The sequence below is a fragment of the Macaca fascicularis genome, chromosome 20 (genome assembly GCF_037993035.2).
Source record: "Macaca fascicularis isolate 582-1 chromosome 20, T2T-MFA8v1.1".
Lineage (NCBI taxonomy): Eukaryota > Metazoa > Chordata > Mammalia > Primates > Cercopithecidae > Macaca > Macaca fascicularis.
Genome location: NC_088394.1, coordinates 5,655,945 through 5,671,042, shown reverse-complemented (window position 1 = coordinate 5,671,042; position 15,098 = coordinate 5,655,945). Strand labels below are relative to the sequence as shown.

Sequence of the window (15,098 nt, the reverse complement as noted above, 5' to 3'; positions counted from 1 at the left end):
ACAGTCCTCTGAATCTAGCACAGTGCCTTCATACTATTAAGAAATATACACTAAAAGAATGCTGCACGAATGTGTCCGATTTCATTGTACTTTTAACACTGCAGAGCAGACCCACGGCGACTTAGGAGTTCCCTGAACCCGAAGTCCAGGACTGAATCCTCTGAATTGGATCCAAAGTTCTCTGTGTATCCTCCATGCATTTGTCTGCAATGGAGAAGGGCATTTGGAGCCCCCAAAAACGTGCAATCAGAGCACTGGAGTTCTCATTTCAGTTGACCTACTGATTTGGTTTCAACCCACAAATAAACACATTAACCAACCCCTGCTACTGTCTCTTCCTCTAAACGAAAAAGATACCATTTTACTGAAACAGGAATTATAAAGGGATTTGAAATTACTTTTTCTCATCCTGCCCAGTGGCCCTCATCCAACAGGCTGACCCTTGGTACAGACTCATTGGCCCCGATTCTGGCAATCAGGCAATCAGACCTCAATCAAGGAAACATTTTTTTTTTGGTTTGGTTTTTTTTGGTGAGGGAAGATGGAGTCTCACCATCACCCAGGCTGGAGTACAGTGGCGCGATTTCAGCTCGTTGCAAAACCCGCCTCCTGGGTTCAAGTGATTCTCACGCCTCAGCCTCCCCAGAGCTGGGATTACAGGTGCGTCCCACCACTCCCGGCTTTTTTTTTTTTTTTTTTTTTTTGGAGACAGAGTCTCGCTCTGTCACCCAGACTGGAGTGCAGTGGCATGATCTCGGCTCACTAAAACCTCCAGCCCCTGGGTTCAAACAATTCTCCTGCCTCAGCCTCCCAAGTAGCTGGCATTACATGCGTGCACTACCACATCCGGCTAATTTTTGTATTTTTAGTAGAGATGGGGCTTCACCATGTTGGCCAGGCTAGTCTCGAACTCCTGACCTCAAGTGATCAGACCGCCTTAGCCTCCCAAAGTGTTGGGATGCTGCGCCAGGCCTTCTAGCCATGTTTTTTTTTTTTTTTTTTTAAGACAGGGTCTTGCTTTCACCCAGTGCAGTAGTGTGATCACGGCTCACTGCAACCTTGACCTCTCAGGCTCAAGCAATCCTCCCACCTCAGCTTTCTGAGTAGCTGGAACTTCAGGCATGCGCCATCATGCCCAGCTAATTTCTACATTATTTTGCAGAGATGGAGTTTCACTGTGTTGCCCAGGCTAGTCTTGAACTCCTGTGGTCAAGTGATCCTCATGTCTCTGATTCCCAAAGTGCTGGGATTACAGGTATGAGCCACTATGCCAGGCCAAGAAAATACATTTTTTAATCTCAGGAAAAAAAGGTTAATCCTAACCAAAAATACCCTCCAAACAGCACACCTGTGAATAAGACCGACTGATCACTTGGCACTGAGGCATAATGCTAGAAACTTCACAACATAGGGCCGGGCGCAGTGGCTCAAGCCTGTAAACCCAGCACTTTGGGAGGCCAAGACGGGCGGACCACAAGGTCAGGAGATTGAGACCATCCTGGCTAACATGGTGAAACCCCGTCTCTACTAAAAAATACAAAAAACTAGCCGGGCAAGGTGGCGGGCGCCTGTAGTCCCAGCTACTCGGGAGGCTGAGGCAGGAGAATGGCATAAACCCGGGAGGTGGAGCTTGCGGTGAGCTGAGATCTGGCCACTGCACTCCAGCCTGGGCGGCAGAGCGAGACTCCGTCTCAAAAAAAAAAAAAAAGACACTTCACAACACGATCTCATTCCACGCTCAGACAGCTGTGAGCCAATTATCAGCCTCATCCCCATTTCACCAAGAGCCACTCTAGAGACTAGAATGCTGCCAGTGTGGGGCCTACTTACCTTTTCCTCAGAGCCTAGCATAGTGCAAAGGTAGACACAGGTGCTTAAAAATGCTTTTCACCTAGGCAGTACTCAAATAGCATATGATTCTATCTACATACAATACAAAAATACAGCCGGGTGCCGTGGCTCACGCCTGTAATCCCAACACTTTGAGAGGCAGAGGTGGGTAGATCACTTGAGGTCAGGAGTTCTCAAGACCAGCCTGGCCACCAACATGGTGAAACCCCGTCTCTGCTAAAAATACAAAAAAAAAAAAAAATTAGCCAGATGTGATGGCTGGCACCTGTAATCCCAGCTACTTGGGAGGCTAAGACAGGAGAACCACTTGAACTTGGGAGGCAAAAGTTGCAGTGAGCCAAGATTGCACCACCGCACTGCAGCCTGGGTGACAGGGTAAGACTTGGTCTCAAAAAAGAGAAAAAAAAAAAAAAAGAGAGAGGCCAGACCCTTGGCTCATGCCTGTAATCCCGGCACTTTGGGAGGCCAAGGTGGGTGGATTTTCACAAGGTCAGGAGATCGAGACCATCCTGGCTAACACGTTGAAACGCCGTCTCTACTAAACACACAAAAAAATTAGCCGGGCATGGTGGTGGACGCCTGCTGTCCCAGCTACTCGGGAGGCTGAGGCAGGAGAATGGTGTGAACACAGGCGGCAGAGGTTGCAGTGAGCCAAGATCACGCCACTGCTCTCCAGCCTGGGCGACAGAGCGAGACTCCGCCTCAAAAAACAAACAAACAAACAAAAAAACCTCCACAAATCTAAGCTGATCTAAGCTGTTAGAAATCAGGGCAGTGGTTGCCCATTAGTATTGGGATAGTCTTCTGGCAGGGCAGAAGGAGGGTTTCTGGGGTCATGATAAATATATGTTGTGACCTACATGCAGATTACATGGGTGCAGTGAGTTCATGAAAATCCATCAAGTTGTGGCTAGGTGCAGTGGCTCATGTTTGTAATCTCAGCACTTTGGGAGGCCAAGGCAGGCAGATCACTTGAGAACAGCAGTTTGAGACCAGCCTGGCCAACACAGTGAAATGCCATCTCCACCAAAAATACAGAAATTAGCTGGGTATGGTGGCGTGCACCTGTAATCCCAGCTACTCAGGAGGTTGAGGCAGAAGAATCACTTGAACCCAGGAGGTGGAGGTTACAGTGAGCCGAGATCGCGCCACTGCACTCCAGCCTGGGCGACAGGGCAAGACTTAGTCAAAAAAACAAGAAAAAAACAACAAAAAAAAGCAGTCTACGTGTTTTCTTGTCTGCCCCTATACTAGGTAGACAGCAAGACTCTCTTGGAAGAGAAAAATGTCCAGCATGAAATTCTAACACTGGAACTGTCAGGGACTGGTTTCATTTACACATAACGTTTACAACCTTGACAGAGAAAAATGCACTGTTTTTAAAATTTATGTTAATTAGTTATAATTCAAATTGGCCTCTCCCTTTGCGCACAGAGGTAAGAGAAGCAAACCTTGTGCTTGCCTTGAGTGAGTGACAGGATCTTTGAGCAGCCAAAACGTCAGTAAATCTTGCTTCCCCACTATGGAAGCCCCACATGCACGCACTGACCCCTGTGCATTAAACCTGCAGCGCCTCTGGGAACAAAGGGGTGTACCTTGTCTCCAGGCTGAAGGCCTTTTACCTTCCCTCGGATATTCTTCACCAGCTCTGGGTAGAAGAACTCTGGGCAGCGTTTGTGATCTGGTTCAAAGAGGGTGAGTGTAATCCGAACAGCTGCTGCGGCCGGCTCACAGTCCTGATGCTGTTCTGCTCCCCCAGCCTCCTCCTTCCGGGACTTCTTCAAAAATGCAGGATTCAGGGAACCTGGGAGAGAGGTGAACTGGACCCTGTGGGGCTCCGACATGGCTACCAACAAGTCTTAGCGGGTGTCACTGCATGGCTTCTGTTAACATTGAAAAGAAGGGCCAGGTCAAACGAAGATGATAAAATAGTTTACCTGTCTAATTAAAGAGATTTAAGTTTAAGAGAATTTCGTTGTCAAGAAAACTCCACTGTTATACTTTGTCATTTATTGCTTTTTCCTGCTTAAATACTCATCCTAAAATTTTTTCATAATCATTCAGAGACAGTCACTGCTTAGCACACTTCTTTTTTTCTATGTATCTATATCCTAGATCCTCGACCTAAAAGAACGCATGCTAACAGAGCCTTAGACCTCCACATTGTAAAGACTACTAAAATATTAATTGTTTTCCACTTAATTTGTCTAACACTTATTTTTTCTGGCTGAGAATAACCTTTAAGGACTCTTTATTTTCATCACCAGCAGTTTCCTATCATTGGGAGCCAATCTTCACAGGGACAAAGCTTTTACCAGCTAAACAAAAGATACTGCCTACCCCAGGATAGTAAAGAACCAGTGACTCAGGAGGGTGTGGCTAGGCTCACTTCCTAACAAAGTTACACACTCCTGCCCTGTGCACCACTCTCACACCCAAATACTGGCCTTGGCAAAATAAATTATCACATGCCAAAGACCTTCAAAATCACTAGGGAATGGTCAAAATAGATTTTGAATACAGAATTCCAAATGTTCACAGAATATGAATACGCTAATACATGCCATACATGTTTTCTGCTTACTTCATATATAATTTTGTATCCTGCTTTTTAAAAGAGTTCATATTCTAGTGTGAACTTTCTACCATACCAATAGAGATATTTATTGCCGCCTTGTTTATACAAGAAAAATGATGGAAGCAACCAAAATGACAATCAAATGACAATCAATCAGGGAATGGTTGAATAAACTGCGACTTTCTTACTGACTTGTAAGAGCTCTTGATACTATACATAATTACATATTATAGATACACAACACCTGTCATATCTCTTATAACTGCTTTTTCTTGTTTTGTTATTTGTTGTTTAATGTTGATTAGAGTGAGGTATGATGAAATAAATGTTAACTTTTTTTTTTCTGAGATAGGGTCCCACTGTTATATCCAAGCTGGAGAGCAGTGGCCCGATCATAGCCACAACCTCCCAGGCTCAAGCAAACCTCTCATCACTTCAACCTCTGGAGTAGCTGGGACTACAGGTATACACCACCACGGCTGGCTAATTTTTTCTGTTTTTTGTAGAGATGCTGACCCACTATGTTGCCCAGGCTGGTCTTAAGTTCACAACCTCAAGCAACTCTCCTTCCAAGGAAATGATAACTTCGTATGCAGTCAAAACTAGGCTCTTTTCCTTTGAGACTCCTCCCATTTCCTGTATGCCTAGAATGCTCATCTCCAACCAGATCTTACAGAAGAACTTGTGTATATAGGTTTGTTTTTCGAGACAAAGTCTCACTCTGTTGCCCAGACTGGAATAAAGTGACTCAATCTCAGCTCACTGCAACTCAACCCCCCAGGCTAAAGCGATCCTCCTACCTCAGCCTCCCTAGGAGCTGGAACTATAGGCATGCTAATTTTTGTATTTTTTGTTTTGCCATGTTGTCCAGACTGGTTTTGAACTCCTGGGCTCAGGCGATCCTCCTGCCTTGGCCTCCCAAAGTGATGGGATCACGGGTGTGAGCCACTGAGCCCAGCCTTCATGGTCATTTATAGATATTTTTTCACATTTACTTCATTAACCCCAGATGAATTTGCTATGCTATAAAGTATGAGGATAGGCTGTAACTTGGTTTCTTCCAGTATCAATCACTAAACAACCCTTCCTTCCCGTGCTGATTTGGCATATATTGCAAAGCAACATCGCAGGTATCTAAGGCCTGTTTCTGAAGTCCATCTGTATCTTAATATGGTATTAGAGATTCTTTAACCAGTATTGCACTGTTTTGAAAAGTTTTATGATAGATTTTAATATTGCATAAGCTCATGTTTATTATCCTCCTTTATAAATAATACTTTGCCATTCCAGCCTATGTATTATTTTGGCAGGTTTCCAAAAAACTCACTGTATTTTGGTTGTAAATGAATCACAAACCTGAGTTAATTCAGGAAAATTAGCATATATCCATATACATGTAAACGTATTTGTATATATCCAATACTCATTTGTCAAATTATGATCATAAAATTGCAACACAACATGAGATAAGGGAACAAAATATCTGCAAATGAAGAGTTAAAATAATTCTAATCAGGCAGCAAAACGATTAGCAGTAAAACAGGTTGGTGGTGCAAAAGACCATCTCCCAACGTGTACTAAGATGTTAAAGGAGATTTCCCTAAAAGAAACCTCCAAGGCCCTCAGGATATCTGTGATGCACTGGGGTGTGGAAATAAATCCCAGCTGAAGGTTTACAGATTCCCCCACTGACAGAACCGGAACTGTCTCACTATAAGAAGGGAATCAGCAGGTTAACCAATGGGATGTAGGAAGGTCATCCTGGAAGTGGCAACCAGGTCCTACTCTCCTTGTCCAGGCAGTAAACACATAACCTTATCTCAGTCCAAGTCTGAGAGACTGCAGCTTCAATCCTAGATGGCAAAACTGCTCCTTTCAGTTGCTTAAGTGACTCTCCAAGTCCAAGAAGGTAAAAAATAGGACTACAGGATAAAGTGAGTCAAACCTGTAATCTATTAACACTTAGATTTTGCGTTGTTTTATAATCACTATAATGTTCTGCTGTTACTAAGCCACTTGAAACATGTAAGAGAATCCGATACCTTAAACAATGGTATGTTCGATTTACAACCATAATTCAAAATGCTTAAGAAAACATAATTAAGTTCAAACATGTGTGAATGTTTAAAAAAACTGACTTACACTGACGTGTTTATTAGACTTACAAGAGTTGCCTAAGTCCTTGGAAAGATTTTAGTTTACTTTTTTTTTTTTTTTTTTTTTTTTTTTTTTGAGACAGCTGCCTCACTCCTGTTGCCCAGGCTGGAGTGCAGTGGCACCATGAGAGCTCACTGCAGCCTCAACTTCCCGGACCCAGGTGATTCTCCTATCCCAGTCTCCCAAGTAGCTGGGACTACAGGCACTCACCACCGCGCCAGGCTTTTTTTTTTTTTTTTTTTTTCTATCTTAAGTAGAGACAGGGTTTTGTCATGTTGCCCAGGTTGGTCTCAATTGCCTGGACACAAGCAATTTGTCAACCTTGGCCTCCCAAAGATTTTACTACTAAGTTCATCTCTTTAGAAGTTTGAAGTATTTGAATCAGAAATACAAAGCTTTAAGTGCAGTTTAAAACATTTAAGATAATTTAATTAACTTCGTGATTTAATTAACTTTGTAAAAAGAGTTGGGAATTTAATCTGTTAAACTGGTGCCTGAATTGAACCTTTGTCAAAGATCAAGTTTTTTTTTAAATAAATGTTCTTATATTTGTAAATAAAACAAGATTTGTGAGTAATACTTAAAAGGCTTAAAAAAAGCCAAGTTTTTAAATACTCAACTTTAGCCCAACACAGTGGCTCACGCCTGTAATCTCAACACTTTGGGAAGTCAAGGTGGGAGGACTGCTTGAGCCCAGGAGTTCAAGACCAGCCTAGGCAACACAGTGAGACCATCTCTACAAGAAATACAAAAACCAGCTGGGTGTGGTGGCGTGCACACGTGATCCCAGCTCCTCAGGAGGCTAAGGTGGGAAGATCCCTCCAGCCAGGGAGATCAAGGCTGAAGCGTGCGCTGATTGTGCCACTGTACTCAACCCTGGGTAACAGTAAGACTGTGTCTCAAATAGTAGTAATTATTAATAAATATTCAACTTTAATGAGTTGAACACTATTTTAAGTGCAGAATTATACACATAGAACCACCCCTCTCAAGGCTAGGTGCAGTGGCTCACTTCCCGAAATTCCAGCACTTTGGGAGGCTAAGGCAGGATGATCGCTGGAGCCTAGGAGTTTAAGACCAGCCAGGGCAACATGGTGAGACTTCTTCTCTACAAAAAATTTTTTAAAAATTAGCCAGGTAGGCCAGGTGCAGTGGCTCATACCTGTAATCCCAGCACTTTGGGAGGCCGAGGCGGGCGGATCACAAGGTCAGGAAATTGAGACTATCCTGGCTAACACAGTGAAACCCCGTCTCTACTAAAAATACAAAAAACTTAGCTAGGCATGGTGGCGGGCGCCTGTAGTCCCAGCTACTCGGGAGGCTGAGGCAGGAGAATGGCGTGAACCCGGAAGGCAGAGGTTGCAGTGAGCCGAGATTGCACCACTGCACTCCAGCCTGGGGGAAAGAGCAAGACTCCGTCTCAAAAAAAAAAAAAAAAAAAAAAAAAAACTTTGCCAGGTATAGTGGCACACCCCTGTAGTCTCAGCTACTAAGAAGGCTGAGGTGGCAGGATGGCTTGAGCCTGGGAAGGTCGAGGCTGCAGTAAGCTGTGATCCTGCCACTGCACTCCAGCCTGAGCGACAAGAGTGAAACTCCGTCTCAAAAAAAAAACAAAAAACAAAGATCCCCCTTTAAAAACCTCGGTGTTACTGAGAAAATACTAGCCTTCCTTGTCTGTTGATTATTCTCAGGAATTTTATGTTTTTTCTTACCGTGCATATATATCCTTTTAAACATTATATTTTCAAACTGGTTATTGATGAAACAGAAAAACTAAATTGTGTATTCCAACTTATAATGAGTACCCTTCCTGAATTCTTATTTTAATGGCTTTTTTTTTTCCCCCAAAAGAGGCAGACCTATCATCCATGGAAATAAGAATTCTGTCTTCCCTTTTCCAAAAATTGCATTTCTTATTTTTGTTTCCTGTCTTATTGCACTGGCTAGAACTTTCAGGATATTAGGCAATACATTCATATTATCTAATAGTAGCAGAAATGTACCACGTTTCTGACGTTAACGGGAATGCCTCTAGGTTTTGGTGCAATGTTGATTAAAGATTTTTTTTTTTCGTGGGGGGACAAGTCTCGCTCTGTCGCCAGGCTGGAGTGCAGTGACATAATCTGAGCTCACTGCGACCTCCGCTTCCCGGCTTAAGCGATTCTCCTGTCTCAGCCTTCCGAGTAGCTGGGACTACAGACATGTACCACCACGCCCGGCTAATTTTGTATTTTTAGTAGAGATGGGATTGACCGTGTTGGCCAGGCTGGTCTCTGAACTGCTGATCTCAGGTGGTCCGCCCGCCTCGTCCTCCCAAAACGCTGGTATTACAGGCTTATGCCACCATGCCCAGCCAAGATTCATATTTTTAATTAAGTTATTAAAACATCCTTCAATTCCTCACAAAGTAAGAATTTTTAAACAGGAACATGTTATTTTTATCAAATTATTCCCTAGTATCTCAAATACGCTTTCAACATCATTTTGTCTTAAAAATACATACACAGTAAAATGACAGTTCATGAAGTTAATTCTTGGTACTTCAGGAAAACTGATCTCCAAAAAAAAATCAGGCTGCGGGACGACCCAGTACGCTAAACACCGACTTGCAACCGAAACCTCTAACCACCAAAATGCCTTGGGGAAACGCGTGGGGACCCGCCACCTTTTCCAGCAGGCTGGAACTCAACAAGAGCCCGACACCAAGTCTAAGTCATTCCTTGACACTGTGGAGTCTGTGATCAGGTCTGGGATCTTTTGCAAAACTGTGTTTCTACCCGGTCTGCTGAAGTTTGGGCCGGCGCTGCGCTCAACCGCAGCTAACACTTCCCACTTCATGGTTCAGTTTTCAAGTGTCCAAACTACGCCCGGCATCTGTCTTCCTGTTGTCACAACTTTTTCAGAAGTGCCAAACTACGGCAAGGCTAACGGGAGAGCCCGGACCCGACAAAGACACGCACCTTTGTCCCCAGAGCCGACGCGGGCCGCAGACGTCCCCCCGCGGCGGTCCTCATGCCGGTCCCCGGGCGGCGGCGCAGCTAGCGGTCGGCTCCCGAGCCGTGGCTCCCTGCGGGCGGGCGGCCCGCGCCTGGGCCCATGACCGGGTCCCCGCGCCCAGGGGAGCCTGGTGTGCCGCGCCGCGCGCCGGCCCAGGAGGAAGCGAAGAAATGCCAACTCGACGTCCGTACAGCCACTCTGAGGACACCAAGGGGTCGGGGGAGCAGCCTCCGGGCGCCCCGGGAGAACTTGCGGCGCGGGACCACGCGCTCAGACGGCGCCTCCGAAAGCGGCCGTCGGGAGGAGCGCTCCAAAGAACACGGGCGGCAGGAGCAGACGGGCGCGGACACCAGGGCCTCCCGGTCTGCGGCCAAGAGGAGTAGCCGGGCGCCGGAGCCCAGACCCGGCGGAAGCTGAGTTCCAGGCCGCGCTGAGCTCCGTCACGGGAGCTCACGGGCGCAGCGACGGGGCCGACCAGCGCCTCGGGCTCGGGAATGGCCCCGGGGCCCGCGCAGGACCAACGGCCGCAACGGAAGCGCCGAGAGGGGAGGAGCGCGGAGTCCAAGGCCCGGGGGCGGGGCAGGCCGCGAGGCCGGCTCCCTCTCGCGCTCAGCCGGTCGCACCGTCGCCGCCGCCGCCGCCGCCTCAGACCGCGGACGCTTCGTTGTCACGAGCCGGAGGGAGGGGGAAAGAGCCGGGAGTCTCTGCGCTCCGGCGCGCGGAGACCGCGGCGCTCGCGTCACGTGCCGCTCGGCCAGCCAATGATCCCCGACAGGCGCGGTGACGTCGGAGCAGCGGCGTGGCCGATGACAGCCGGCCCCCATCACGTGGTCGAACCCACTCCAATGGGCGGCGCCGAGGCGACCTGCTTGTTCCCGGCGGCCCGTGCGTCGGCGGTGGTTGGGTGGTAAGATGGCGGCTGTGAGTCTGCGGCTCGGCGACTTGGTGTGGTGAGTCCGGGCGGCCGGGCCAACCGAGATGCGCCGGGGAGCTGCCCGCCAGGGTGCTGGGTTCGCTGCCGGCCCCGGAGCTGTCTTTCTGTGCGCTCCAGGTCGCGGAGAGAGGGGAAGAGAAGGTGCCGGCGCTTCCGAGCGGCGCCGGGCGGAAGGGGCAGTCCAGTCCCGGGGGACCGAGGCCGAGGGTGGCCACGGCGGGCACCGGCTTTGATCCCCGAGGCCGCCCGGGAGGGTTCTGCACTCGGGGCCCAGATACTGGCGGCCCCTGTGAAAGGACCCGCCAGTGCCGCGAGGCTTCCTTGGACGACTTGTTCCCGGGGTCTTGCTGGGGCTTCCCAGAAAGCAGAAGCGCCGGGGACCGGACCTGCGAGTCCATCTCGCCGGTGCCATTCGGTTAAAGCCCAGGTTGCGATGCAGCCGACCTGTGCGGGCGGCTCAGCCGGGATTGTCTAAACCGGACTTCTGGCGTTGCCCCGCGAAGAAACGGCGGGGTAGTTCTTTACAACCAATGGCTTGGCAGTGACCAGTGCAGGCTTGGGTGCCTCCCGCGTTCTGCTTCTCTGTCCCAGACAACCGCCCGAACCAAGGCTGATTGTCGCCGCCTCCCTCGAGCTGCATAGCTTGTTTCTCCACCCAGAGGAAGGCTTCCATTAGCATTTGTCAAAGCCAGGCAGGTCTCCTGTTGAATTAAACCAGACTTAGGGAGGGAAAGTCTGTGTTTACAGAGGAAGTTGTCCTCCCACCCCCGTCATTAAGAAGCTCCAGACAAGTGACTTTTGACAGTTGTGTTGTTTTGTATTCCTTGTCAACAGAAGAATGGTTACACGTTGTGCACATAAGTATACAATTTTGCATTTTGCTTCTGAGGGTCTTGGGCCCAGCTGTGGAAGCTTTTGTTCCGCCACTTGAGGATGCCAGCAGAGATTTAGGAAAATAAATTGCGTACTGAGTGGGTTGAAGGAGATAGGCTGACTTTTCCAGGTCGAGTGTTAACTCTGTGTTTTTTCTCTAGGGGGAAACTCGGCCGGTATCCTCCTTGGCCAGGAAAGGTGAGTGTGTTGCTACTAAAGGAAGATATCTGAAGTTGGGTTTGAGGAGGTGGAGAATGTAAGATGCATTCCTCTCAGTTTCTAGTATTGAGTTAAACTGGGCCCATTCAGATGGCACTTAGAATTTTTTTTCTCCTAGTATCAGTTATTTTTTTAAAGGCAATGCAGTATATTCCAGATCATTAAATCTGCTCTAAACGCTTATTTCTTGATTTAGAGAAGGTTTATGAAGTTTCTTTTTTAACCCCGGAAATAATTCTAATCTGAATTTAGCTTTATGCTTAAATGTAACAAAAGGAGAAGAAAATATAAATTATCCAGGAAGAGAAGTCTAAATGTAGGTTAGTGAAAAGCCAAAGTATTTTTGTCCCAACTAAGTTTAAATCTTCTTTCCATGTTACCATATGTGCTACTCCAGTGCCTCTTTGCAGAAGTTGGCATTCCAGATTTTGCATGAGGTGATCCATCGTTGCTTTCCAAATGTGTTTTTATATTCTTGCTTGGAGCCCAGGAAGTGTCTTTAGATGGTCTCTTTGCAATATGGTGTTTTCTGTGCCTCAGTTGTCCTTTGTTTTCACTATGTCCTGTCTCAACTCTTCCTGCACAGGAAGTATTTCAAAGAGGGTCCTCTGCTTTTTTTCAGTAATGATGGGGTCACATTGGGGCGGGGCAGGTTGGTGGGGGGCAGGAGATGTTGTTGATCTTAGTTTTAACTGCTTGTAAAACAGGGCCTCTACAGTGAAAGGGATATTGTGTCTGCTGAGCACTGTGCTACATGTTAAATATTGGGAACTTGTAGAATATCTACACATTTCCACAAATCTCTAGAAAAATGGGAGATTTAGACAAGTACTAGGCCTTGGGTTCTGTTTTGTATATAAATACATTTATTTGTAAGTCATTTTAATTTACTTTTTTCTTCCCAACATAGAGCTGTGTAGAGCAATGTGGAGCCACTAGACAGTGGGCTGCGCGTTGCCAGCCAACCTTTTTCCCCCTTTTATCCTCCAGATTGTTAATCCACCAAAGGACTTGAAGAAACCTCGTGGAAAGAAATGCTTCTTTGTGAAATTTTTTGGAACAGAAGATCAGTGAGTAGTATTCACCAGGAGTCTCCCTTTACCTTTCTTTCTGTGTTACCTGGAGTCTGAGCTGCTTTGAAAATATTCTAAGGATCCTTAGTTCAGTCTTCTTATAATGTATAATACTGGCATCTCATTCTGGCTTCATACCTAAATAAAGGTGCAATTTCTTGCAGAAATTGCCCTAGACAACTGTCCTAGGCCTATAACTAAGTCAGGCAAGAGCTAGGTTCATTTACCTTCTAAATGTAATAATCACATCGAAGTAGTTTCTCACATGTTTCTTTACCCAACTCCAAAGGCAGTTCCTTTTTGTTTGTTTTTGAGACAGGGACTTACTCTGTCACCCAACCTGGAGTGCAGAGGCACAGTCTCAGCTCAGCACAACCTCTGCCTCCCCAACTCAAGCAGTCCTCTCACCTCAGCCTCCCGAATAGCTGGGACCACAAGTGTGCACCACCATGCCCAGCTGATTTTTTGTAGAGGGGGTTTTACCGTGTTGCCCAGGATGATGTAGAACTCCTGGACTCAAGCAATCCACCTGCCTTGGCCTCCCAAAGTGCTGGATTATAGGCATGAACCACCACCCCCAGCTGGCAGTTATTTTTATAAAAGCCATGTTCAGTTCTCTTTTAATGCTATATATCATTGTGGTTCATGCATGAGGTATACAATGAAAACTAAAATTGTATTTACCTTAATGAAAGTAATTGTTCAATCCTGTTCTCATTTGTAAAACTAAGTGATTTGTTCTGACATTATTATAGTAGGTCTTTTTGCCGGATCTGTCCTAAGTTGGGGAAACCAGGACCATTAATCTGCGACTCTTTGACCATATAGCATGTTGCAGTGAGAGGAAGAACGTGTATTAACTTGAGTTACTAGTGATTTGTTTAGCTTTCTCATCACTATGTCAAGTTGCTTACCTGGGTCAAGCTAGATGGTTTGACCTTTTTTTTTGAGATGGAGTTTCACTCTGTCACCCAGGCTGGAGTGCAGTGGCCAGATCTCAGCTCACTGCAAGCTCCGCCTCCCGGGTTCACGCCATTCTCCTGCCTCAGCCTCCCGAGTAGCTGGGACTACAGGCGCACACCACCACGCCTGGCTAATTTTTTTGTATTTTTAGTAGAGACAGTGTTTCACCACATTGGCCAGGCTGGTCTCAAACTCCTGCCTGACCTCAAGTCATCTGCCCCCCCGACCCCCGGCCTCCCAAAGTTCTGGGATTACAGGCGAGAGCCACCATGCCCAGCCGATTTGATTTCTTTAAGTAGTTGTATTTCTGTTATTCTTACAGGAAAATACAGTATTAGACTTAAAGAAAAGTCTCTGGCTTCTCTGGTAAATTTAATTCTGATGGTTAAAGTATTTCTTCTTAGAAAGCAACATATTATAAACAGTATTCTTCACTCATCCAGGAGTTTATATGTCAGAGTGCTCTTCCTGGTTTCATATTTACAGATGTAGCCAGCCCCAGTTCTCTATCACAAGCCAGCTTAGCAGCCTGTGGTGGCAGTATTTCAAGGAGATCGCTGGCCTGAAGCTGTGGAGCCAGAGCTTCTGGAAGAGGGAATGTTCTTATAATTCCATGGATTTAAAAAAGAAGATTTGGCCGGGCATGGTGCCTCAGGCCTGTAATCCCAGTACTTTGGGAGGCTAAGGTGGGTGGATCACTGGAGATCATGAGTTCGAGACCATCCTGGCCAACATAGCAAAACCCCTTTTCTACAGAGAAGACAAAAATTAGCTAGGAGTGGTGGTGTGTGCCTGTAATCCCAGCTACTTGGGAGGCTGAGGCTCGAGAATCACTTGAACCCAGGAAGCAGAGATGGATCGGGACACTGCACTCCAGCATGGGTGACAGAGCGAGACTCCGTCTCAAAAAAAAAAAAAAAAAAAAAAGATTATGTGCAGAATGAATGATGGCAGATAATTATTTATTCTAGGCTGGGCACAGTGGCTCATGCCTGTAATCCCAGCACTTTGGGAGGCCAAGACAGGAGGATTGCTAGAGCCCAGGAGCTGGAGACCAGCCTGGGCAACATAGCAAGACCTTGTCTCTGCTTAAAAAAAAAAAAAAATGTTTTTTTTTCTTTTTTAATAGCCAGGCATGGTGGCACACTAGTGTAGTCCCAGGTATGCAGAAGGCTAAGGCAGGAGGATTGCTTGAGCCCAGGAGGTCAAAACTGCAGTGAGCCATGATCACAACATTGCACTCCAGTCTGGGTGACAGAGCTAGACCCTGTCTCAAAAAGCAAAAGAATTCTAGAAGAGGGAGAGATCAGTGGAGAGCCATGAGATCCAAGAAGACTGACTGAAGAGATGGGGTTTGAATCCAGCTCTGGAAGATACGTAGAATCCGGATGGACGAGGACTGTAGGGGCATTTCAGGCAGTGGAGATGCTGTGAACAGTTGGCATTTCAGCTG

At 46.7% G+C, this 15,098-nt stretch overlaps 2 protein-coding genes across 33 annotated transcripts in view; one reads left to right on the top strand and one right to left on the bottom strand.

The window, feature by feature from the left end:
• The window catches only part of UBN1 (ubinuclein 1), a 36,435-nt gene extending 26,156 nt beyond the window's left edge, over positions 1-10,279 (bottom strand). For 3 of the 7 annotated variants that reach the window (XM_005591158.4, XM_045381636.2, XM_074028757.1), the window contains exons 1-2: positions 9,547-10,279; positions 3,447-3,734 (exon numbers count right to left, since the gene is read on the bottom strand). In XM_005591158.4, coding sequence (XP_005591215.3) covers positions 3,447-3,695 — 249 coding nt within the window. In that variant the 5' untranslated portion in view covers positions 3,696-3,734; positions 9,547-10,279. Of the gene's footprint in view, positions 1-3,446; positions 3,735-9,089 lie in introns of all 7 variants that reach the window. The other 4 variants (XM_005591159.4, XM_074028756.1, XM_005591160.4 and 1 more) reach the window with 2 other exon arrangements.
• Positions 10,280-10,472: 193 nt separating this feature from the next.
• The window catches only part of GLYR1 (glyoxylate reductase 1 homolog), a 44,610-nt gene continuing 39,984 nt past the window's right edge, over positions 10,473-15,098 (top strand). For all 26 annotated transcript variants that reach the window (XR_012429697.1, XR_012429696.1, XR_012429701.1 and 23 more), the window contains exons 1-3: positions 10,473-10,533; positions 11,552-11,588; positions 12,600-12,679. Coding sequence is in view for 10 of the 26 variants with exons in the window: in XM_045381641.2 (XP_045237576.1) it covers positions 10,496-10,533; positions 11,552-11,588; positions 12,600-12,679 (155 nt within the window). In the remaining 16 variants the exon portion in view is untranslated. The remainder of the gene's footprint in view (positions 10,534-11,551; positions 11,589-12,599; positions 12,680-15,098) is intronic.